Source organism: Bos taurus, chromosome X, assembly GCF_002263795.3.
Source record: "Bos taurus isolate L1 Dominette 01449 registration number 42190680 breed Hereford chromosome X, ARS-UCD2.0, whole genome shotgun sequence".
Classification (NCBI taxonomy): domain Eukaryota; kingdom Metazoa; phylum Chordata; class Mammalia; order Artiodactyla; family Bovidae; genus Bos; species Bos taurus.
In genome coordinates, this window is record NC_037357.1 from 90,697,424 (window position 1) to 90,723,910 (window position 26,487).

General features: G+C 48.9%; 1 protein-coding gene across 8 annotated transcripts in view; it reads right to left on the minus strand.

The window, feature by feature from the left end:
• The window catches only part of IQSEC2 (IQ motif and Sec7 domain ArfGEF 2), an 81,710-nt gene that overhangs the window by 17,959 nt on the left and 37,264 nt on the right, over positions 1-26,487 (minus strand). For all 8 annotated transcript variants that reach the window (XM_024988849.2, XM_024988850.2, XM_010822013.3 and 5 more), the window contains 3 exons: positions 5,083-5,344; positions 3,831-4,232; positions 532-1,427 (listed from right to left, as the gene is read on the minus strand). In XM_024988849.2, the coding sequence (XP_024844617.1) occupies positions 532-1,427; positions 3,831-4,232; positions 5,083-5,344 (1,560 nt within the window). The remainder of the gene's footprint in view (positions 1-531; positions 1,428-3,830; positions 4,233-5,082; positions 5,345-26,487) is intronic.

The following is a 26,487-nucleotide window of genomic DNA, read 5'->3' on the forward strand; positions in this document are numbered from 1 at the left end:
ACAAGACTAGGTACCTAGAAAGAACTCAGTCCTGGTCACTGACTAGTCCAGCACAGCACCCTGCCCCCAACACCTCAAACATCCATAGACTGCTAGTTAGTTGGTAGAAACACTGAAGCCCAAGGAAGGGACACACCTTGCTCAGGGCTACCCAGTGAGTCTGGCCCAAGTCTCCTGTTTCTGAGAGCAGGGTTCTTCATATACAACATCGGCTAGCCTAACCAAAAATGGAAGGTGGGAGACCCAAGGTTCAGAAGCCATTCTATAGAGAGAGAACTAGGGCCAGAGAGGAAAGCATCTCACCCAAGACGACACAGTCAGAAGCAGAACCAGGGCCACAACTGCCTCTCATGGGTGTGGGGGCAACTTTCCATTCTTGTCACCCTATTGCCCATTGTATTCCCTGAACAGCTAGAGAGAAACACCATCCACAAAGTGGAAGGATGGCGGCAGCAGGATCACCGCCTCCAGGAGTCCAAGTGCCTGCAGCAGGGTCGGTAGGGGCGACAAGGTGGGAATGGGAACACGTACTTATTGAACAAGTTGAGGCCAATTCGGTAGTGCCGCCTCTGCACCACATCGTTGTTGAAGGCTGGCGAGTCCCAGCTGTGCCTGGTCTCCCGCTGGTAGGTCTGCTTGCACAGGCCGGTGGCTGGAGGCTCCCTCAGGCTGTCCCGCGAAGAGGAGCCAGAGCTGCAGTTGATGGTCTCGTTGGAATTGCTGGAGCTCTCAAGGCTCTCATTATCTCCACCATCAGAGTTCTCGCCTGCTGCCTCGCACTTCCCCAACCTCCGACCCCCAGCCACACCACTGGGCCCAGTGCCACTGTTGGGGGCTGGTGGTAGGGGCCCTGGCGGGGCTGGGGCTGGGCCCTCCGGGGCTGGGTAGTGGCGGTGTGGGATTGGGGCCCTGCCTGGTGGCCCCTTGTGCTTCAGGGTCCCATGGGGGCTGCAGCCATCAGCCTCATACACGAGCTGACGGTGGACAGAGCCGCGATCTGAGCGGTCACTCAGGTCCACGGAGCTGTCACTGGGAGGTTCAATGGTAAGCAGGGGCAGGTGGGCAGCCCGCAGCCGGAAATCCCGACATTCCAAGCACCCAGGACCCCTGCGAGTGCCTTCCTCACGGCTACCATCTTCCCGGGACCCTGCTGGCACTGGTGGAGGAACTGGAGGGAGAGGGGCTGGTGCCCAGAACTCAGGTCTGCCCTGGGCAGGAGGCTCTGTGCTAGGCAGTCGTTCAGGGGATGGTGGGGGAACTGGGTCATCCAAGTAGAGGGGAAGGTCACTGAAGGATGTGGCCGAGCTGTCTTCTTGCTGTTCCTTTGACTCTCGCTTCTCCAGCTGGGCTGACCCTGGTTCCTCAGACATGGGCCCCGATGGGTGGCAGTTCAAGGCCTCGTCAATGGATTCAGCCAGAGACTTTACCTGAGGTGGAGGGGAAGGGGGAGGAGGGGAAAGGAGAAAAAGGAGAGAAAGATGAAGGACAGTGGGATGGTGAAAGGGTGGGAATGAGGGAGGGAGGGAAGGAAAAAGTGGGGGGATCTTCCTGGTGCGGCAGCCAGAAAAGTACTTCCCCTCCCCTACCTCCCAAGATTCTCTGCAGGACATAACTCCCAGGGAGCCATTGTGAGCTCACAGGAGCTGGAACTTATGCCCACAAGTTCCATTCTCAGACATCCCAATACCTTCTTCATGTCCATATAGACCCAAGCCAAATGCCGCCTCCTCACTAATCCCAAGCCACATTCCTGCCTCTGCCTTCCCTTAGGGTAAACCAAAATCCCAGCTGCCTCTGGGCTCCTGGAGCCCTCTGTCTGGTTCTCTCTTAGGAAATCCATGATATTTAGCCTTGAGAATCTGGACCAAAGCTGGCCTCATTCTGGTATCTAGCTTCCCAACTGGTCCCTAATGATCCCCGCCTCCTGCTATTCACACCCTCATGTACCATAGTGTCCCAGGGTTGGTCTGTGGGACCGGCAGCATCTGGCAAATGTGATGGAATGTCACTTCTGAGATTAGGTTAGGAAAGACTGCAGCTTCTATCCTGAGTACTCTCACTCGCTTGTGCTCCCTCTCTCAGATCCTTCACTCTGGGGGAAGCCACACCGTGAGCAGTCCTATAGAGAGGCCCATGTGGTAAGGCCCTGAATCCTCCTGCCAACAGCCAAATGAGTGAGCTTGGAAGCAGACCCATCAGCCCTGGATAAGCCTTTAGAGACTACAGTCCCACCCTATAACTTGATCACAGCCTCATGAGAGACGCTATGCGAGAGCCACCAGTCAAGCCACCCCAAGATTCCTGGCCCTCAGAAACTATATGGGATAATAACTGTTTGTTGTTTAAGCTCAGTCTTTACATTCAGTTTTAAGCTACTAAATTTTGGGATCATTTGATATGTAGCAATAGATACTTCCCCCATTAGACTTGAATAGCACTGAGAGGTGGGCCCAGGCCTGGTTCCTCAGTCTCCCCACCAGACTATGAGGCCAGTACTTGAGGGATGGGTCCAGGCTGGGTTTCTCTCTTTTTAGCTCAGCTTGACACACTGATTGACACAGAAGAGATGGTCAATGAAATGTGTCATATGAATGCATAAATGAGTGATTTAGATCTTCCCTTTAACACTTCTTTCCTGTCTTCTACCTGCCTCCTCTCCCAACCCCATCACTAACTCCAGGGAAGCATGACCAAGCTTAGGGCAGGGCCAGATCACAGAGGTTAGAGCAGAATGATTTCTTCTCTTATACACTTTCATTCATTGATTCAACAATTTTTACCAAATATCTTTTTGGTTTTAGGAAGGAAACTAACATGTACTTAGCAAATGCCATATACTAGGTGCTTTCAGATATATTACCGAGTTGAACTCAACCTTCCAAACAGCTCTAAAAAATGGTTTTATCTTCATGTTATTGATCATGTTTCAGTGGAGTTAAACAGTTTGCCCATGGTCACATAGCTGGGAAATGGCAGAACTGGGATTTGCACCTGATCAGCTGTGCTGACACACTCCAAGCCTAGAATGATCTCCCACCACTATCACTGCCGCTTACATCCCCACCCTTCCCTGCTTTTCCTGATGCAATGCTTATGCAAGCAACACCCTTCTGACTATCTCTAACTTGCTAACTCTTCACTGCCTGCTGAGGCCCAGTTCCAGTGCTGTTTTCTCAAAAAAGCCTGCTCTCATCCTCCCAGAAGAAAATTTCCTCTCCCTCCTCTGGGTTCCCACAGCACTATATGGGATCTCTTCTCAGGGCTCTGAGTGCACTCTTTTAGGAAACAGTCCTGTGCACATGTGCCTGCTATTTCCTGCTCGCTTGGGAAGATCCTTGAGAAAAAGAATCCTGGCCAATTCATCTGTCTCCCCCACAGTGCCCAGCACAGAGCCTGGTCCATGATCGTATGGTATAAGGGAAAGCTTTGGAACCAGACAGAGCTGAGTCCTGATCCAATTTGGAAAAGTCACTTCACCTCTCAGGGTTGTGGAGCCTCAGTTTCCTCCTCTGTAAAACCAGGATAGCACCCCCAGTCTCGAAGGCCATTATGAGGCATATAGAGGACCTGATATAAAGTAGGAGCTGTTAGTTAGGCCTTAATCTGATAGTGGCTCATGTTCCAGAGTGAGAACTTGCATGTTTGAACAATATAATTTTTCTCTTGCCAATCCTTTCTCATTACCCTCACAGTCCCTACTCAGATGCTAGCTATTTGTTGTTATCAAAACAACAACTTGTTGGGCAACTTCCTTGAAGTACAGGGAAAAGGTTGTAGTAGTAGCCAGAGCGTGGAGATGGAGAGAAAAGGCCCTTTTCAGGGATGCTTACCTGTTTGGAGAAGGAGTCCTCAAGCTCCGTGATGTCGTTAGAAAACTCTCCAGATGTGGTGACGGAGCTTCCCCCACCATCGATGCCCCCTCCGCAGGAGCCGCCATATGGGAGCCCCCGTTCAAGCCGGTGGCTCCGGGCCCCAGCCATGGCACCCTCGTCCAGCGAGGCAGGCTTGCCCTCGAAGTACGCGGGGTTCTGTGCCTTCTCATATTCTTCAAAGGAGAACTGCATCCGCATGTTGGAAAGGATGATGCGGCGGGACATGCGACTCTCTGAAGCTGAGCTGCGGAGCCGCTCAAAGTTCTTGTTCATGCGGTACTGGCGGAAGGCCGTCTGGATGGTCCTGGCGGCCCTGCGGCTCAGGAAGGAGCCCCCATACTTCCTCTCCAGCATTTCCACCTGGCAGGGGAAGGTGGAGGGGAACAAAGTCAGAAACTTACGACAGCCTCCTCATCTCCCTGGGCCTCAGGCATACCACCTACCGAGTCATAGCTAACTGCTTACAGCTGCCTGGATGCACCAGGCTGGGGTCTGGGTGGTGTTCTTACTTTATTATCAGATAGCACATGTCACACGGGACTGAATTGTGGTTTTCTTTCTTTCTTTTTTTTTATTTACAAAAAGTAGATGTTCACTATTTAAAGAGAAAAGAAACAGAGAAGCTAAAACAGGAAAGAAAGGAAGACATCAATTGAAGGCAAGAAGGAGAAAGAAGAGGGAGAAAGAGGAAGGAAGGGAAAAAAGGGAAGGAGGGAAGGAAGGGAGGAAGGAAAGAAAGTTGCTTCACCTAAATTCCCAACACCTAGGCATAATCACAATTACATTTTGGGATATATCCTTCCAGTTTTTTTACTTCTGTACATAGTATTTTGTGCCCCCCTTTTGGCTAAACAATATCTTGTGTGATACATGTGATATACTGGAAAACAGTGTTCTGAATTTGTCAACTTACATGTGTGCTTCTCCCCTTACACTGAGATTATTGAGGACTTGGTCTTTTATCTACACATCTCCAGTGTCCAGCATGGAGCTCACTAAATGTTTGCTGAGTGAATACAAGACTTAGTGGATGGATGGTGAATGGGTCAGTGAGGTCCCAGTCAGGTGAAGGGTTCCTCTTCCATTCCAGTCTCACCATCCCTCCCTGGACACCACCTTCGAGCACCATATTCCAATCTCTTCCCTGGTCCTCTCACCCCCCCCATCCCCACTGGCACCCCCACCCGCGACCAGAGCATTTCTTGGGTACCTTCTTGTCCTGCAGGTCCGTGGAGAGTTCATAGCTGTCAGACAGGGCCTTTGAGCGCTTTATCTCCTCCTCCTCCTGCTTCCTCAGGGCAACACTGGCTGGCTGGAGGCGCGCCCGCTGAGCCCAGGGAAGGCCCACCCCAGCAGGGGGGCCCCCCATGTGGCTGCTGGTGGGGGGAAGCTGGCTCAGCCGGTAGGGGGGTTGGCTCCCAGGACTATCAACCGCTGTGCTCAGGTCACTGCCTGGGGCATCACCCTCCACACTGTGGGGATGAGATAAGATGAGCCAGGATGTGGGAACAGGAGACAGGCCTGCTGGGCCAGACTGAGAGTGGGTGGACCAGATCCCTTCCCACAGCACCATCCTCCCCAGCCTCCTCACAGATACAGAGACCCCAATACTTAAAGGCTAGAGGACAGCCCTACCCCCAAAGTTGTCTTCTTATTCCCCTCACAGTCCTATCCCTTCCCCTTCAGCCCTGTCCCCTCCCCTTCAGCCCTGTCCCCTTACAGCTCCATCCTCAAATGCCCTCTCCCCCCTCACAGACCCCCACCCCTTCACAGCTCCATCCTTTCAGACTCCTTTCCCTCCAGCCAGGTCTTCTCACTGTCTTGTCCCAAGTCCTACTCTACCCTTACAGCCTGGTCCCTTCATGGCCAGGTCCCCTCACAGCTTTATCCTCAGACCCGTTTCCTTCCACTCCTACCCCTCAAGTTCCTTTTTCTAATCATCTTAGCCCCTAACAGCTCTGTCTCCAAATCCCTCCTCCCCTGAGGGACCAGTTCCCTTATATCCCCACCCCCTCAGACCTCTTCCCCTCCCAGCGCGAGCCCAGCACCATCCCAGATCAGCTCTGTCCCTAGACCTGAGCCTACTCCTATACCCTGCACACGCAGGCTCTCCCCTGCTCACCCAGCCCTGCCCCCCCAGCCCCACCTCTGCCCCCAGAGGCCTGGGCTCCAGGCCTGGCCAGTTCTCAGTGTTCCCTGGCTGCCAGGCCGAGGGCTCAGTGACAGCGGGAGGCGCCTCCCACCAGCATTCTCACAGGTAAAGAGCGGCCCTGCGGGGCAACTTCCTTTTTCTCCTCATGGCCTCCTCTGCTCAGCTCGGGGGAGGGGAACAAGGGCGAAGAGTGGTAGGAGCGGGGCACTGGGTCTTGCCCGCCCTGGTTACCCAGAGCTGTTGTTCTGCCAGACCTGCTCCCATGGTGCCATGGCAACCAGGCTGCCAGGGAACTCAGGTGGCGACAGAGCCCAGCGCCCTGAGCCCAAGCAGGACGGTGAGAAGCCACAGAGATGGGAACAATGGAGGGGGTTTGGGAGGGGGGACAGGCAGGGGGAGGCATGGAGGGGGTTGTGGGGGGAATGGGTATGGCTGAGGCCCAGAGAGTGATCTGGTTTGGGCAGGCACTGGAGCTCTTGACCAGTGAAAGGGTTAAGGGGCCACTCCCTGGCCCCTACCTGACAAGAGGGCAGGGCACAGGACCAGAATGGGGGGCAAGCTGGGATGGGTGTAGGGAGGCTCCCAGCCATTTCAGGAGTTTGAGCTACAATGGTCTTGCCAGCCTGACAGATGAACACTTTGGGCTGGGGGCTTAGGGGCTGGGCGCAGTGGGATACAAAGTTGGTGCTGGCTCAGCGCTAATGAGGGCTCCTGCCCTCTGCTCATCCCCGACCCTCCCAACTGTTAATCTTCAACACTGTCAGGAGCAAGGTGGAAACAGACTGAACGGCTGCCCTGAACCCCAAAATGCTCTCTCCTCCTGGGCCTCTGGGGCCTGTGAAGTCCCCCTTCAGGGGTCAGACCCAGCCCAGTGCCCCCCAGGCATCTAAGATGCACCTCTCTCCCCCTCAGGACTGCAGGATCCCACCCCCCAGCCTCTCCCCTCTCAGCACATGCCTCCCAGTTTTGATCAACTTTGTTTACGAACCATCCTTGGTTCCCACTTGCATTCCTCCAATTCAAAAGAGAGAGAGAGAGAGAGAGAGAGAGAGAGAGAGAGATAACCCAAGTCCTTGTTGTGGCATTTGAGGCTTCTCCAAGACACTGTAGCTAATGTTTTGTTGTTGTTCCGTTGCTCAGTTGTGTCCAACTGTTTGCGATCCCATGGACTGCAGCACGCCAGGCTTCCCTGTCCTTCACTATCTCCCAGACTTTGCTCAAACTCATTTTCATTGAGTCGGTGATGCCATCCAACCATCTCATCCTCTGTTGTTTAGTAAGGCACTATTCTTGTGCTTAGTCACTCAGTCATGTCTGACTCTTTGAATGCTATGGACTGTAGCCCACCAGGCTCCTCTCTCCATGGGATTCTCCAGGCAAGTATACTGGAGTGGGTTGCCATTTCCTCCTCCATGAGATCTTCCCCAGCCAAGGATGGAACCCAGGTCTCCCACATTGCAGGCAAATTCTTTACCGTCTAAGCCACCAAGGCTACTATTCTTACTGCTTCACATTTAATAACTTGCTTACTCTTCAAAACAACCCTATGAGGTAGGTATTATTAATCATCTTCATTTTACACATAAAGAAACTGAGGCCCAGAAAGGTTAATAACATATCTATGGTCACACAGCTATTAATGATAGAGCCAGGATTCAAATCCAGGCAGTCTGACTCCAGAGTTCACACTCTTAAACATTAAGCCACACTGCAGAGTTGGCTACCAGCCCCCCACCCCAGCCACTCTTCCCTCCAACCTTGCTCAAATCCTGTTTCTCCCCAATACTCCCATTGTCCTTTCCACCTTCCCAACTGCTCATACAGTACTTTCCACCTGGAATGCTGTCCCTATCATCTTCTGCCATCTGCAATCTGAGAACCCCCACACACACCTTAGTTCCATCAAAAGTCAGGTCATATGCCACCACTAAGAAGCCCTCCTGAAGCCCGCTTCCAGCCAGAAATGATGGCTGATCCTGTTCAGGGCTCCCACACACAGCACATGGCTGTCCTTCTTTTTATGTAGCAGGTTAGCTTTGGCAAAGCGTGACAGCTATTTGTGTTCCTGACTCCCAGAATCCCAGCACAGGAAGAGAGTTTGGTAATCTCCCTGCTAGGACACAGCACAAGGCCTGGAACAGAGTAGATGCTCAGCAAAAGCTTCTGGAGGGAGGAAGTCAGTGAATGAGCTCTGGTGGCTGGGCTAATAAATCCTCTCACCTGAACTCTGACCTCAACTCGTCTCCTCTTCCCAATCCATTCTCCATTCTGTGGCTAGTGAGAGCTTTCCAAAGTAGAAATCTGACCATGTTGCTCCCCCACTAAAACCCTTCCATGGCTTCTCATAACTCATTCAATAAATGACAATTGAGCCCTTTCTATAGGCCAGGAACAGTGCTAGGTGCTGGAAATATAATCATGAGCAAGACGTGTGAGTTTTGTTCCCTCAGGGAGGTGACATTCTAGTGGGAGAAGAAGACTATAAATATATATTATCATTTCAGGCAGGGAGAAGTGCTAGGAAGGAAAATACAGCAGGGCGATAAAAGGTGCTGTTTTAAATGTGGTAGTCAGAGAAGGGCTTTTTGAATAAATGGCATATAATCAGAGAAGTGAGGGAGCGAGCTGTGTGGTTATCTGAGGCAAGAGCAGTCCAGAGGGTAGAGCCAGTGCAAAGGCCCTGAGGTAGAACTGTGCCTGGCATGTTTGAGGAACAGCCAGAAGGCTGGTGTAGCTAGGGCAGAGTCAACAAGGGGAAATGAGATCAGAGAGGCAATGGGAGCCAAACTGTGAAGGGCACTGAACCCACGATAAAGACATTGGTGTTTGCTATGATTGTGATGAGCAGAGAAGGGACATGATCTAACTTATGTTTTATAGGAATCATCATCCATAGGATAACCTCTAGCTTCCTCACCTCACCATAACCTCACCTTCCTCCTTCCTCACCATAACCATAGGTGGTTCTCCTGACCAGACCTCTGCCTCATATACCCTCTGACCTTTTACCCCAACCTGGCGACCTCCTGCTCACTCTTTAACATTTAGCTAAGGTGTGACCTTCCATGTCTTCCTGAGCCCTTCACGCAGGATGGCTTACAGGCCCCTCTTCTGTGCTGCCATAGGGCCCTATAGTCAATTCTATCCCTAGAGCAAGGGCATTAATTGGCTCATTGTGTGGGTGTGTGCTTGAAAGTGAAAAGTGAAAGTGAAGTCGCTCAGTCAGGTCCAACTCTTTGCAACCCCATGGACTGTATAGCCTATCAGGCTCCTCCATCCATGGGATTTTCCAGGCAAGAATGCTGGAGCGGATTGCCATTTCCTTCTCCAGGGGATCTTCCCGACCCAGGAATCGAACCCAGGTCTCCCGCATGCGGGCAGACGCTTTACCGTCTGAGCCACCAGGGAAGCTTGTGTGGGTGTGTGCTTAGTCGTATCCAACTCTTTGCAACCCCATGGGCTGTAGCCCACCAGGCTCCTCTGTCCATGGGATTTCCCAAGCAAGAATACTGGGGAGGGTTGCCATGCCCTCCTTCAGGGATCTTCCTGACCCATGGATCAAACCTGCATCTCTTTTGTCTTCTGCATTGGCAGGTGGGTTCTTTACCACTAGTGCCACCTGGGAAGCCCCTTGAAGGCTTACAATTTACTGAGGCAGGCACCAGTAGCCCTATTTTATAGAGGAGAACACTGAGGCAAGAGGCCACGTAAACTTGCTCGAGGTCATACAGGATGCAAATCCAGAGCCCAGGCTGCCTTCTCACGACATCTTGTTGCCTCTCCCTACTTCAGGCCCCACGCTGCCCCTGGCTTTCAACTCAGTGGCAGTTCTCCCCTCGAGAGCTCTCTCTTCTGCTTTGGTTGCAAAGGTAATAGTGACAGGGAGGTCAGGCTGTCAACACAGGCTCCTAAAAAGGACAGAGATTGAAGGCATCATACACATTGCTGAAGGAGTGGGACCTGGGGACGTGGGATCCCTCAACTCAGAACCCCCAGAACACCAAGGAACATGCTAATAATGTGGAAAAATCTCTCTTACACAGACTCATATTCTCTGTGTCTCTCACTCACACACACACATGCACACACACGCACACACACATACACACACAGAACATGTGCAGTAACAAGCTGAGTGGACATAGGTTTAGGTCCTGATGGCCATCCACCCGCTGTGTGAGCCTGGGTGTGTCTCTTTATCTCTATGCACCTCAGTTTCTCATCTTCGTGGAGCTCAAAATGCTATTCCCTCTTTGGATTCTGGACTTCAGAAAGGCCCTGGGAGACCTACCTCTCCCCAGACTCCTCCCAGCCAGGAGCAGGAGCAAAGAAAAGACACACACACACATATACTTGTGCATTACACAAACAACCACAGTATAAAGCTGCAAGTTCTAAGGGCTGGGGAACGAAGGGAATGCTGGGGGAGCTCAGGAGAAATTTTTCTTGCTGGGGAGGGGGCCAGGGGCTAAGCAGAATAAAAATAAACTCTCACTTACAATGCACCTTCCCTGTGTCAGGCATTTTCTGCATGTATTTTAACTGCATGGCAAATGGGAAAGAAGAATTAGGATTTCGATTTTGCAGGTGAGGAGAAGGCTCTGAGGAGGAAATTCAGGCCAAAGGTCTCAGGACTAGCAAGTGGCAGAACAGGAATTAAAAGCCCAGAGCCTGTGCTAGTTCCCCTGCTGCCTTGAAGGCTTCCTGGGGTGGGTGGAGTGGGGGAGCTATAGAATAGGGCCTTGCCTAGGAGGAGTTGGTAGAGATGAGGCGTGAAGGACCCTGGGAGCCAAGGCACTATGATGGGGAGAAGCAGGGCGGGATGGGCTGTAGGGATTCAGGGCTGTAGGGTCAGGGGCACTGACCCACTCCGGCTGCTGCCCCTAATGGGAGGTCTCTCTCCCTCCTTCCCTTTATTGGCACTGCCCAGAGCCAGGCAGCCAGCAGGGGATGGAATCAGGATGCAGTTGCCATGGAAATGAATGGGGGCTGTTGCTATGGATACCATAAGATGAGGGTAAGAGGAAGCTAGGGATGCTGAGGACTATCCCCATGACAACTTGGGCTGAAGTGGGGGACCGGAAGTTAGAGACAAGAAAACAAGATAAGGAGGTCAGCACACCTAGATGAGGAAAGAAGCACTGGGCTCTAGAGGAAGACTGGGCAAGGAGACCAGACCCAGCAGGGGCTGGGGGCAGAGGGGCGGAGGGACTGCAGTCACCTCCCTCTCCCCTGACAGCTTTTCAGCAAGCTGTTTCTGCTGCCCAATCCCAGCGCCATGGAGACTCCAAACTTGAGGCCAGCCCGGCTTGGTACAGGGACTTGCAGGGAAGGGGGAAGCCATCTCAAGGGCTCATTGGGTACCCAGCAGACAATGTAGGCTTGGGAGCACAGAGATCAGGTTTGAATCTCAGCTCTGCTTCCTTTGCAGCCCTAAAAATAATAGCTGTCATTTACTAAGGACCTACTTTTAGCTAGGCCCAGCAACTCTGCAAGGTCTGGGTTGTTTCCCTTGAAGGGGATAATACAGATGAAGAAACTGAGATGCAGAGAGATGAAGTCATTTGCCCAAAGTCTCTATGTTCAGCAGTGCAGGAGCCAGGAGTCAAATCATCACTCATGCCTGTACCTACCAGCCCAGCACCGAGCAGCCCCTCTGGAGCCATTCTCCAGCTCCCTGTGCCTTCACACAGTGGCACACAGAGGGCCAGACAGTGAGTAAATATTTGTGGAGTGTTTGAATGAGAAAGTGACCAGGAGAAAGCAGGAAAGACTGAGGTTAAATGGAAGAAGTGCCTGCCTTTGACAGCAATGACTCACTGGTTTGCCTGGCCAAGGGTAGAAGATGCTCAGAACCGAGAGATCCCAATTAAGGCTCACATAGTCAAAGTGACTTGCTCAGGGTCACGCAGGATGAGAACCCCAATTCCCTATCTTCTAGGCCAGCGTCCCACTTGCAGCTTTTTAGCTGAATCCGTCTAGTCCCCACCCCACCCCCAGCCCCTTGAAGCTCCTAGATGTTGGTGACAGCAGGCCCCTTGCACTTCCCAGGCTACAGCGAGCTGATCCATAGTGCCATGCCTGTGCCCAGTCTCTTAGCTTCTTCTGCCCATGTGTCCTCCCTCTCTCCTCCACCTGCAACCTTCGCTGATCTGGCTGAGCTCATCTCATCTTGTGGCACCACGAGCAGGCCAGCCCCCCTGGGAAGTTGGTTCTGACTCACTCCCACTCCCCACAAACCCTGACAGGATCAGATTCCATCCCTTTATGTTTTGTGCACACTCATGTCACAGGCCGTCCTTGTCACTGGCTAACTTGAGATTCTCTGTTGAAGTGTTCATTGCCTACACTGCTCCTGTTTCCCATGGGCGGTGGCCTGGTGTGATTTACTGCTGTGGACCCTCCCTATGCCCAGGCCAGTGCCCCGCAGCTACCTTGGTCCCCTAAGACCAGAGCTGGCAGCCATGTGTGTGTGACCATCTAGCTTGACAACTGCCACCCTAAAAGCCACAGCCCCACATGCTCAAAAGCCACTGACACATATTCTTATGATTATCTCCACCTGAGACACACAGAGAGTTTGCAGGCACAGAAATTTACCACCTCACACAATCAACCTCACACACTCAGAATCCCTCACACCCAGCCTCATACAATCACATTCCCTCAGATACACAACAGTGTACAACCTCTCATTCTTCTCGCACCTGCTGGCCTCATGCATACATGTGCACAGGCACACACTTTTCCCTTACAACTGATAGAAACCTTCCCCATTCCCATACCATAGGCCCTCAACCACTTCAGTTGCCTACACAGGAGTCTGCTGCTACTGCTGCTAAGTCACTTCAGTCGTGTCCGACTCTGTGTGACCCCATAGACTGCAGCCCACCAGGCTCCCCCGTCCCTGGGATTCTCCAGGCAAGAACACTGGAGTGGGTTGCCATTTCCTTCTCCAATGCATGAAAGTGAAAAGTGAAAGGGCAGTCGCTCAGTTGCATCCGACTCTTCACGACCCCATGGACTGCAGCCTACGAGGCTCCTCTGTCCATGGGATTTTCCAGGCAAGAGTATTGGAGTGGGGTGCCATTGCCTTCTCTGACACAGGAGTCTACACCCCCATGTCTCCCATGGTAGCCATCTGATCTTCAGTTGAGCCCCTGTGGCCCTCAACTTTCATCTCCAATCAAATGAAGGGTAAAATGGTCTCTCCCTCCACAGCCAAAGGTCACCTAGACTCACACACCCAGCTTGAACAGAGCAGTCTACATACCATTCCCCAGTACAGCCCTGGAGCTCTCCACCAGGTTTTGGTCCGTGCTGCACCTGACTCTCTAATGCCTCCTCACCTCTCAAACCATCTATTCAAACCCTTCCCAGCCTTCCATTCTTGCCCCTCTTCCTCCAGCAATCCTTGGACACCACCACCCCCAAATGATCCTGACATCTTCCTCCTCTTTGGGCCAGGAACATATTTTGCTCATTACTGAAGCCATATCTGCTCAATCACTTCTGCCCTTCAGGAAAGTACCCTGCCTACTTTCCCAAAGGAATTTTCATCTCCCCTGAGAGATGGAGAACTTAAGGAGAACACAGTCACTGTCTTACTTTCGGTCTCTCATGGTATTTAGCTTGAAGCCTTGCACACAGTAGGTATATGAGCAATGTCTTCTGGAAGAGTAAATAAAGAAGAGAGAAAGAGAGAGGGAGGGACAGAAGGAGAGGAGAAATAAATGAGAATTTGAATGAGTGAGTGAGGAGCTGAGTGCCTAAGTCAGTTAAGCAATGAGTGAAGAGTGAGGCAAGCCTCTGGAAAACTACCGGAGCATGTGAAGGGTATGTTGAAGGGAGGAGGGAAAGAAAGGAGAGGAGAGACTCTCACCTGGGCCTTAATCAAAACAGGAGCCACCCATCACTGTGCAGTTGCCAACCATGCATTAGACCCTATGCTGAGCTCCTTGTGTTTCTTCTTGCTAATCTTCATGACAACCCACAGAGGTAGATCTATTCTCACTACACTCAGGAAGAAAATGAAGCTCAAGGAGAAGAAAATATTTGCCCAAGGTTATACAGAGAGTAAGTGGCAGAACCATAAGGTAAACTCAGATTTGTCTAATGCAAAAAAAAAAAAAAAAAAAGCAAGGCTCAGAAAGGGAAAGCAGGGGCAATGAGCCCACTTGGGAGTCCCCTGGCTCTGCTCCTAACACAGACTCATCACGGAAGGTGTAGGTCCTACAGCTCACAGACGACACCTTCTGCCTTCCTGCCAACAGCCTCTGGGGATTCTTAGAACCAGCCTCTGGCAGGTGCAGGAAATATTTAGGGTCATTGCATCTGGAGGCAGCGGCTTTCCCTCAGACTCCAAGATCCCTAAAGCTGTAAAATTGGAACCTTGAAAGTACAAAATCAAGGACTCGTAACATCACAGAATGTTAAAAGCATACCATCAGAATTTTTTAAATGGTAGAATCATGAAATCTTAAAAACCACCATATTGCAGAATCCTCAAATCACAGCATCATAGAAATAGAAACACATGGAATGTGTCACTGAATTATCCTCTCTTGAATTCATGTAATCATAGTTTCTTAAAATTGTACCATCTCAGATTCACAGAATGTCAGAGCTGGAGGAGCCCTTGGAGATCCTCTGGTCCAACTCTCCCTCCTCCTTTTACACATGGGGAAACTGGGTAGCAGAGAGGCCAAGCCACGTGTCCCAAGTTGACCAGCTCATGCCACCTCAGGCTGAAGAAGGCTCTAGGCTTGCCCATGACGAGAGCGCCGCACCATTCATTCATTTATTGAGTGCCTTCTGGGTGTTGACAATACCAGGAATCAAACCCTACTCTTTCCCAGCCCCTGTTCCCAGCCATGGATAGGAAAGAGGGTAAGGCCCTGGTGGAGATGGGGAGAGGGAAGTGGGTAGGGTGGAATATACATCAGACAGAGAGAAGAGATCAGCTTTTATTGATGGAAATTCTTTTGTACACAGCGACACGCACTCTGAAAGGCCTTTTCCTCCTGATCATATTTACAGAGCACTATGGGAGCGGCAGGGGGCACAGGATGAGGCCGTCAAGCAGAAGAGATGGCAGCAATGGCCACAGCGAGGGAACGAGCAGGCTGGGTCCCAACCCCTTCTGGTCCTCTAAGCCCTAGGCACCCTGCATCTCTGTTTGTGCTCACAGAGGACAGAGGTAGGTCCTTGGGATGTCATTTGGAGACCTCTCCAGGAGTGGCAGGCTCCAGGGTGCCTGGGAAGTGGGGTGCGGGTACGGGAGGGTCCAGGTTTCAAGCTCCAAGCTCTGCTGCTCCCACATTTTAGTCAGACCAAGGACTCCAGCCTTTATAATTCGGGGGCTGGAGTCCAGGGGAGACAGCAGCAGGGGTGGGAATTCCAAGAAGGGAGTGGACAAAGATGGGGCAGGATGCTTGCCCATCCGGTTCCTGAAGCAGGGACGGGGTCTCATGGGGGATCACAGGGGTGGGGGCTGGTTAAGGCTTTTGCTTCTGCATAGAAAATGACCCTTGTCCTCTCAGTTACCGAGAGGAGGGACTACTGCACTCGGAGGCCGGACAGCAGAACTGATGAGCGTCTTCCTCTTCCTCTTCCTCAGTCTCCTCCTCCTCCTCCTCTTCCCTGGGGCCAGGAAGGGCAGGGTAGAGGCCACAGGCGGCGGGTGACAGAGAGAGGCAGAGGCATTAGTTTGCAGAGCAGGGGAGATACAAGAAGGGCTGGAACCAGGGAGGTGGGGCTAGGATGGGAGTTGGAATGGGAAGGCCAGCGTGACCAACAGGGCCACACCCATCTCAGTCTCCGAGGAGCCTGTTGCTAGTCCCCGAGGAGCCTGTTGCTAGTCCCCGAGGAGCCTGTTGCTAGTCCCCCTCTGGGACTGGCCCTCCCCCACACTCAGGCTGGGCTCCAACTTAAGGTTACACCCAGAGTAAGTAAACTCCCTTTCTGATCAGACTGGTGCCCAACCTTCATTTTAATATAAATAAGTAGCAACCAGCTCTGTGCTGGCACTTTGCATGTATCATCTCATTTAACCCCTGCAACAACTCTGCAACATTTTAAAGATGAAGGAATTGAAGCTCAGAGAGATTAGATAACTGCCCAAGGTCACACAGCTGGATTAGTGGTAGAGTCAGGATTTAAACTTGGAAGTTCTTGGAGCTCCAAGTCTCGGGCTCTGCCCAGCAGGTCCTTTGGGTAGACTTGGTACTATCTCCAGAAATCCATCCTGCCCTTGAAGGACAAAGATTTGTATCTCCTGAAGGCTTCAGGGTTTGGAATGTAGGAGATGCTTAGAAATGGAGTGTGTGAAGTCCACAGCTTTGGAAGCAAATGGACCTGGGTTCTGAAACCAGCTCTACAAGTGCTTCTAGGCTGTGGCCCCAGGCATGTTAATGCCCCTCTTGGAGCCCTGGTTTCCTCATCTGTAAAAATGGGGCTTATGGTACCAACCTCACAGGATTGTTGCAAGGACTGGAACACATGTCAAGTGCCTGGCAAACAAGAGCGATAGGAACACAGTGATGGTGGTGAACTGTTCAGGAACTGAACCTAATTAAGTGGCCCTTTGCACTCACACAGAAGCACCACAGTGGTGGGAGGAATCATTGCAGGAACAAGCACATATTTCTCGGGTCTTGCAGAACAGTACCAGGGGCCAGTCACTGGAGTTGGACTATAGTTTCATGGGGTGGATGGACAGGCATGGGAGCTGGGGCAGGACCAGGTGTCTTGGGAGTGAAAAAGGTGACAGATCTCCTAGGGCTAGTGAATGAAAGAGTCTTACCCCACTCCCAGACCCCTTGGCTTGGGGGATGAAGGAAATATGGAATGCAGGGTACTGGAGGATCGGGAAGACAGGGGAAGGAAAGCGGATAGGCAAAGGGAAGGCACTAGTGTCCATGTGACAGACAAGGGTGCACGGGTGCCCGCATGCACGTACACACACTCACACACACACACATACACACCCTCCTCATACTCAGAGCTCCCTCTGACACATTGTTCCACAGACTCACTGAGTCAGCAAAACCACATGAGCCAGGGCTCCAGTCCTGGGCAAACAGCTCCTCCTTTCAGAGTCTCCCATTCCTCATCTATAAAAGGAGACAGAAACTCCACACTTCTCAAGGCTATCACGGGTAACAAATGATCTTCCAGTCCCCCGGCTCGCTCCCCTCCTATCCGAGCCAGGCCCCTGCTACCCTTCACCTGACACTGCAGTCATCTGATTTTCTCTCTGTACTCTCCTGGACCACTTTAGGCTTCCTGTATCCCACCATTGAGTGTGGATCTCCTGCTCAGACACCCACCTCGGCTCCCCTTTGCTTCCTGCACAAAGTTCAGATTCCTCAACCTGACATTCAAAGCTCCCCCACCCTATGGCCTCACCTGGCCTTTCCTGTCAGGTGGAAGAAGCATAGGCTTTAGAATTAGACAGACCTGGGTTTAAGTATCAGCCCCACCATCTACTATCCAGGTAACCTTGAGTCCATTTCTTCACCTCTCTAGGACTTACTTTCCTTACTGCAAAATGAGGAAGCACCTATTCTGTAGGTTATGGTGGGAGTAAGTAAATTCAAGTATGTAAAGCACCTGCCACAGGGTAGGTTTGGTGCCTCACACATGGTAACTATTATTGTGACTGTCAGCATCAGTGGCATCAGTGTTACCCTGCTCACTCCAGCCCAGCCTTCATGAAACTAGCTTGTCCGTTATTCTGTCAGCATGAACCAGCCTTTTCATGCTTCTATGCTTTTGCTGACTCTGTTTCTTTCTCCTGCACAGAGCTTTGCCCTTTGAAATCCTATCTAAACTTCACAACCCAGCTCAATTGCTGCTTCTTGCAGGAAGTCCTCCCTGACTTCCAACCAGAAATATTCTTTGCTTCTTCCTAGCTCCAGCATCCATGCTCTCCATGTTGTTGCTTTGAACTTTTCCAAGGCATTTCTTTCACCAATCCCCTCAATGCCCTTGTATTCCCCCCACCACCACTATCTCTGCTTTCCTTCCCTGTGGGAAAGAGAGGACACCTATACTATTTAAGGCCAGTCTCTCCACCCAGGCTCTGGAGCCCACCCCTGCTACCTCCTCCATAACAATTATCCCCTCTCCCTCCAGTATTTCAACCTCTCCCTCTCTGTTGCCTCCTTCCTACCAACATTTATAGAAGCTCAAGTCTCTCCCATCTGGGAATAAAAACCCTCTATCTGCCCCCACATCTCCCTCAAGCAATCACTGTCCCTGTCCCCTCTTCACAGCTAAGCTTCTTGAGAAATTCGTCTACACTGGCCATCTCCACTTCAGTACCTCCCACGGGTTCTTCAACCCACTGCAATCTGCCTCATGTGCCCACCAAGCCACAGAAACTCTTCTTAGTAAGGTCGCCCAGGACCTCCCACTGGTTAAAGCCAATAGACTTTCTCCCACCCTCATCTTACTTCTCCCAGCTATAACATTTGCCACTCTTAACAAGCCCCTCCTGTGTGCAGACGGCTCTTCCCTTCCTCTGCTTCCATGAGCCCACTCCCTGCTGGTTTTCCTCCTACTTCTCAGGACCACCCCCAGCTCCTCTTCCTCTCCCCATTCCTTATATGTTGGTACCTCTTCTCCAGTTCTGCTCTGGTCCTCTTCTCTTTCACTCCACACTCACTGTCCAGGGATCTCATTCCATTCCATAATTTCAGGTATGGCTGAGGACCCCCACATCTCTCTCTCTCTAGCATGGACCTCTCTCCTGGGTCTCACCAAGCCTAATGCTTGCTGGAAGCTCCACCAAGATGGCTCTTAGGGCCTTCAGAGTTCACAGGGACCTCTCACTCAGCATCTTACCACTGCAAACCTATCCTCTTGCATTTCCCACTTTCGTGAAGGGGCACCACCACCCAGTGGCCCAAGCCTAGATTCTTCCTGCTCCTTTAGCAAGTGAAGTGAAAGTCACTCAATCGTGTCCAACTCTTTGCAACCCCACCGACTATACAGTCCATGGAATTCTCTAGGCCAGAATACTGGAGTGGGTAGCCTTTCTCTTCTCCAGGGGATCTTCCCAACCCAGGGATCGAACCCAGGTGTCCTGCATTGCAGGTGGATTCTTTACCAGCTGAACCACAAGGCAAGCCCAAGAATACTGGAGTGGGTAGCCTATCCCTTCTCCAGGGAATCTTCCCGACCCAGGAATCAAACCAGGGTCTCCTGCATTGCAGGCAGATTCTTTACCAACTGAGCTGTCAGGGAAGCCCTTCAGCAAATCAGCCACCAAGTCCTGCTGATTCTACCCCCTCCCCTCCCCCGCCACTGCTGCTGCTAAGTCACGTCAGTCGTGTCTGACTCTGTGCAACCCCATAGACGGCAGCCCGACAGGCTCCTCTGTCCCTGGGATTCTCCAGGCAAGAATACTGGAGTGGGTTACCATTTCCTTCTCCAATGCATGAAAGTGAAAGTGAAGTCACTCAGTTGTGTCTGACTCTTAGCGACCCCATGGACTGTAGCCTACCAGGTTCCTCCATCCATGGGGTTCTCCAGGGAAGAGTACTGGAGTGGGTTGCCATTGCTTTCTCCGTCTACCCCCCTGAATAGCTCTAAAAGACTACACATGATCTGGCTCTTGCTAACTCATCATCGACTCCTCTCGCCCTTCACTCACTCCTTCTCCAATCATACTGGTCTCCCTGTCATTCCTCAAACATAACAAGCCCACTCCTGCCTCAGGGCCTTTGCACTCACTGAAACATCATTCCCCAGATAGGTGTAGCACCAGACACAAGCTATTAATATATATTTAGTTGCTTATTTATTATCCATCTCATCCGCTGTAAGATCTATCAGGGCAGGCATCTGTTTTGTTTACTGCTATATCTCTAATGCCCAACACACTGTCTAGCACTCAATAAATATTTTTTAAATGAATGAATCCACTGCCAGGCCTGAGCATGGGCAACTCACTGTGAACTCCAACCTTGGTCATCTCTACCCCCACTATCTGTTCAGCCTCTGACTCCAGTTCTCTCTTCCTCCCAATCATCTCTCAAATCCACTTCCTCTGCTCCCTCCCCACGGCCACTGCCTTAGCTCAGTGTGCTTGTGTTGTGCTTAGTTGCTCAGTTGTGTCCGACTCTGTGACTCTGCGGACTGTAGCCCACCAGGCTCCTCTGTCCATGGGGATTCTCCAGGCAAGAATATTGGAGTGGGTCACCATTTCCTCCTCCAAGGGATCTTCCCAACCCAGGGATCGAACCCAGGTCTTCCGCATTGCAAGCAGATTCTTTACCCTCTGAGCCACCAGGGAAGCCCAAGAATACTGGAGTGGGTAGCCTATCCCTTCTCCAGGGGAACTTTCCAACCTAGGAATTGAACCAGGGTCTCCTGCACTGCAGGCAGTTTCTTCACCAGCTGAGCTACCCGGGAAGCCCTACCTTAGCTTACCTCTCTTGGATTACTGGAACAGTCTCCTCCCTAGTTTCCCTTCCTTCTAAAATGCTAACCTGATCATGTTACCTTCCCTCTTCAAGAGCTGCTCCTAGCTCTCCAGCTGCCTACCATGACAAAGGAGCCTGGACTCCGCAAACGGCTGTCTGAGGTATATCTAATCTCTGCCTCAGTGTACAGCCTTACCATTTCTCACCTCTAGGCCTTGGCATTCACTATCAGAGCATCTTCTCCCATCTCTATCACTCAAAATCTTTACAGACCTTGGATAATTGGTTCAAACACTACTTTCTTCAGGAAAACAAATACGTGACTCACAAACCAGAAGTAATTCCTCTCCAATATGCATAGAGAAATAAATGCCTCCAGTGTCACTCAGGATCTCCAAGAACCAGGACGGTAGTTGGCAATTATATCTGAGACCATGGACTTTGGGTGCTGGGCGAGCATTAACAGAGGTTCCCTTTGCCTCCTGAACTATTACTCTGGATTCACGTCCCTGGGGCCCTCTGCTAACACTGACTCATCCTTGCCTTCTCCCTTTCTCTCACCTGCTGTTGGATCTATCTCATTAATAACTCTCAAAGGATTTAGATTCCATAAGGTGAAATTAAAATGCTTCTTTGTGAACAGTGTCCACTGGAGTAAAGCAACACAGTAGCACTGCTCCAAGGCATTTCTTCAATGCCAACACCCCAGTTCAGGCCTTCTAGCTGGCCTCCAGGCATATGATCCATTTTTCATACTGACTGCTAATGTGATGTTTCTAAAACACAAATTTTACCAAATTTTTCTATTTAGTATCCATTCACATGACACTTCATCACTAGCAATACTGGTTCTTAACTTTTTCTGGAGGAACATAAAACTCTTTATGCATTTAATGAAAGCCAGGAACCATCTCCCCAACAGCAAATCCACACAACCAGACAAACACAACATTTTGCATTCAATTTCAGGAGGTTCCCAGGCCACCTGAAGCCATTTGGGACCCGTGCAACCCAGGCTCTTAACAAACCTCTGGCTCTACCCAACAACATCCAGGTTCTTGTGCGTATGCTATTCCTTCTGCCTGGAATATTCTGGCATACTTCACCCTTTCCCCTGGCTGCCTCTGAGTCATCCTCTAAGACTCAGCTCTTAGGCTGAGATGACCTGCACCAGCCCTAGGTAGGGCTAGATCTCTCACTGCTGTGGAAGCCACTCCACAGCACCTCCCACGCTGTGCTCTCCTTTGTCATAGCCCTCCTCAGTTTCCCCAACTGACTGGGAATTTGTGGAAGGCAAGAACCATTACCCAGCATAGGCCCTGGCCACAGCAGAACTCCCTAAGTGTCTACTGAAGTGAACATTAATAATAGCTACCCTTTTTTTTGAGCACTCATTATGTGCCAGGCACTCAACAAGGTGAATTCTATTTATGATCTCTTCTCTTTATGACTCTTTACGACCCCATGAACTATACAGTCCATGGAATTCTCCAGGCCAGAATACTGGAGTGGGTAGCCTTTTCCTTCTCCAGGGGATCTTCCCAACCCAGAGATCGAACTCCGGTCTGCCAAACTGCAGGGGGATTCTTTACTGGCTGAGCCACAAGGGAAGCCCATGATCTCTTCTACCCCTCAATAAATAAACTCTATGATGCTGGTGGTTCTTTTTGACAGATGAAGAACTGGGCTCAGAGATGTAAAGTCGGTTGTTTAAAGTCACCCAGTTAGTGGGTGCCAGAGGTGGAACTGAAATTTGAGACCACTGCAAGTATTGGTCCACCATGCTTCCCTGCCCGTACTGTGAGACGGCATCAGTAGCAGAATAGGACCATGAATTAGGGCCAGAATGCCCTGCCTGGGCTCCATTCCCCAGGGCCATCTACATTTATTTTCCCTCCTGTGTCACCTTCATGCCAAGAGCAGAGACCTGGCTCTCTCTCTTCTTTTTCCTTTTGGACATGCCACACGGCTTGCAAGATCTTAGTTCTTTGACCAGGGACTGAACCCAAGCCCTAGCAGTGAAAACACCAAATCCTAATCCCTGGACTGCTGGCGAATTCCCTGGTCTCATTTTTTATAGTCCAACCCCTGGTCCCTTCCCATGTACTATATTCAGCCTCCTCATCTCAAAACCCCACTGTAGTCAGTCCATCCTTTGCCCAGAACCATCCCTAGACATGTACAACTTTTAAATCCAATCCAATCCAAGGCTACACACTGTCTATGAAGAAAACAAGACATGGGTAGCCCCTGCTCTTCATGAGTTGATAGTCATCCAGGAGTTTTACATGTACCATCTCCAATCCTAAAATCAGCCCTGAGAGGTTAAATAGGCATTATCCTCATTGCACAGATGAGGAAACAGAAGCTTAGAGGCTTGCTCAGAGTCAAGCTGGTAAGTAGCAGAATTTGGACTTGAATAAAGGTACTGACCCAACTATATTCCATTAGGTCATCCTACTTAGAAGACGCAAAAAGTAGGCAACCATTTCTGGCAGGATTGGGGGATAAAGGAAAGCTATTGCTCTTTCAAGACTTAGTACACATCCACTCCTGTAGGGGACAGGTGAGGTGAGGTACCCCTCCCCTGGCAGCACTCTGAACCTATCATTGTCTATGGGTCTCTCTCCCTTCTAGACTTGAGCTCTCTGACTGTAGGATCAGACACAACTCATCCCCATGTCTCACCAAGGTTCAGCACAAGGACTAACTGAGACCATGCAGGACAAATGCTTGCTGAATGAATGAGGTGGCATTTGAGCAAGTTATTAAAAGGAAAAATAACATCTGAACAGGTGGATACAGGGGAAAAGTATGGAGGAGGAAGGAAACAAGTTAGTAAAGGCAAGGAATTGGGACCAAGAAAAAAGGCCAGTAATTTAAAAATTGTGACAGGGTATGCATAACATTTTTTCATTGTTTCAAGAGGGTTTTCTTTTCCTTACAAAAGTGGATCATACTATAAGCTCTGTTCTGCAATTTGCTTTTTTCATAGAATAATCAGTCTTGGAGGTCTTTTCAGGTGAGTATATAGAGATATATCTTTTTCTTTTGATCTACTACAGAGTATGGGTGGATCATGAAAGAAATCCTACTGATGGACAGGTAGGTTATTTTAATTGTTTGCTATTATAAGCAATGCTGCAAAGAACATCTTTGCATATGTCTGAAAGTAGTTTTGAAGGATTTCTAAAAGGTGAATTGCTGGGCAAAGAATGCACGTTTTGTTTAAAATGTAGATAAAAGTTATTTCCGTAGCTTTAACATTTTTATAGACCAGCTAAAAATAAAGATTATTCCTACTCACATAATCCTGTCTTCATCTAAGAAGCATACATCATGCAACCTTTTCATTAAGAGCTGGCTGAGAATGCTATCCTACAAAAGGGCATGTGATAAAGAGCTGCACAGTGTGGCTTATGTTTGCAGTTGGGGTTGAGGTACTTGGAAAAGGCCTCTAGCTGGCCACGTTGGGGTCTAATAGTGAAACTCTAGAGAAATCTAGCTCTGAAACATAGTTCTCAGCTTGGAAGTATATGTAAATTTAAGTTTCTGGGGGCACCTAACAAATTGGTCCCACAAGAAAATGGAACCAATTTGTACTCTAATCAAAGAATACACAATTTTGTTTCTTCACAACTGTTTTAATCTTCTAGATTTTGGTACTTGAAAGTCAGTACTTTGTTGTTTTTTAGTTACATTCTTTAGTTACTTGTAAGCTTCAACATCCTTTCTCATTCATTAGCTGTCTACTTCTCTGAACTGTCAAATTACCGTTATTTCTCCACTTTAAGTGAGTTGTGCATCTTTTTCTTATTGATTTCCAGGAGATGATATAGATAGTGTTATTAACCTTTGCCTGATATCTATGTAGCAAATACTTTCCTCTAGCCTGTTATTTCTGTTTTAACTTTGTGTATAGTATCTTTTATGGAGAAAGAAATGGCATCCTACTCCAGTGTTCTTGCCTGGAGAATCCCATGGATGGAGAAGCCTGGTGGGCTGCAGTCCACGGGGTCGCACAGAGTCAGACACGACTGGAGCGACTTAGCAGCAGCAGCAGCAGAGTATCTTTTCCACACAGAAGTTCTTAACTTTAATTGTAGCTGAAATTATTGCTCTAACTTTATGGCTCCTGAGTTTTTAAGTCCTGCTCAGGAAGACTTCTCCACTCTATTATAAAAATATTCTGGATTTTGCTCTGGTACTTTTACAGTTTTATTTTTTGCATTTATTTTTGTGCAAGGTAGGGATTTAACTTAAATTTTTTTCTTCTATTTTTCTGTCCGTGCTGCGCGGCATACAGGATTTTAGTTTCCAGACAAGGGATTGAACCCATGCCCCCTGCACTGGAAGTGTGGGGTCTTAACTACTGGACCACCAGGGAAGTTCCTTAAATTTTTTCCAAATGGTAGGATTTTTTTCCAAATCCTATCCCATTTACTGACTTCCCACTGATTTAAAATGTATTCTTTGTCATAAATTGAATTCTCATATGAATATGTGAGTTTGTTTCTAAATTCTCTATTTTGTTCAATTTATGTATTCCTCTATTTATGATATATTTTTAATTTCTGTAGATTTATGTTAAGTTTTTAATCTAATAGGGCAAGTCCCCCCTCATTGTTCTTCTTTTTCAAATTTTTCTTAGTAATTCATGGGCATTTACTCTTCCAAATGAACTTTAAAATCCAATTGTCTGATCCCCAAAGAAAATACCACTAAAATTTTAATGAGAAATACATTGAACCTTTTGATCAAATTGGGGGGGGATGTCATTTTAAACCATATTAAATTCTTCCCATCCAAGAATAGGACATGACTCTCAATTTATTCAAGCCTTACAGCCTTTGATGAAATTTTATAGTTTTATACAAAGGAGTATTTTAAATTTCTTATAAATTTGTGGGAATTTTTTTTCTTTGCTATTGCGAATGGAATCTTTTTCTATTATGTCTTCTAATTATTGATGGTATTCAGAGAAGCTAATGGTTTGGGTGTACATTTATCCTGTATCTACCCATCTCACTAAATTTTCTTATTAGTTCTAATAATTTTTCCTTTTATTCTCTTTGATTATCTAAGTAGACAACCATATCGTCTTCCAATAATGCTAATCCTCTTTCTGATATTTATATCACTTTTTTTAATCCCAATGATTAAAACTTCCAGAAAAATATTGGTTAGTGACAGTGATAAGAGTCATCCTTATTTTGTTTTTGAATTGAATGGAAATTTATCTAGCACTTCATTGTTACATTTGATGATTGATTTTGGTCTCTGATAAAAATTCTTACCAAGTGAAGGAGGTTTTCACTCATTCCTAGCTTACTGTACTAGTTATCTATCGTAGTTTAACAAATTGTCCTAATGCAGCAAGAGATAACTAAGGCACTAAGGGTTTTTAAATCAAGAATGGATGTGTAATTTTGTCAGATTATTTTTTCAGCATTTATGTAGACAGAGTAAAAAGAAAAGATTGTATAACTATTAGTATAATCAATTATAACAACAGCTTTCCTAATGTTGAACAACCCCTGCACTCATGGGACAGACCTTCACCTGTTGTGATACAGCCTTCTTTTAATACACTGATGGGTTCAGCTGGAGAATCTAAAACACACATTTAAAATATGTGTTTCTCTATTAATATGTGAGGTTAGGCTATATAGTTTTCTTTCTTTTTTTTAAACGTAGCTGATCATCAAGATTGGACAGAACCTCCATCATACCTGAACTACCATGTCTGAGGAGAAAACTTTGACCATCTTTTAAATTTCTTCTATACAGTTCTATTCTATTCAGGTTTTCTGCCACTCATTAAGTGATTTTGGTCATTTATATTTTCCTAGAAAACCACTCGTTTCATCTAGATTTTCACATTTTTTGGTATAAAATTATACAAAGCACTTTCTCATGACTTTTTAATATTTTCTGAATCTGTGGTTAAATCCCTTTCATCATACTTCATGTTTTCTTGCCTTTTTCTCAATCATATATGCCAGAGCATGGTCTGTCTAGTTTACTGGTC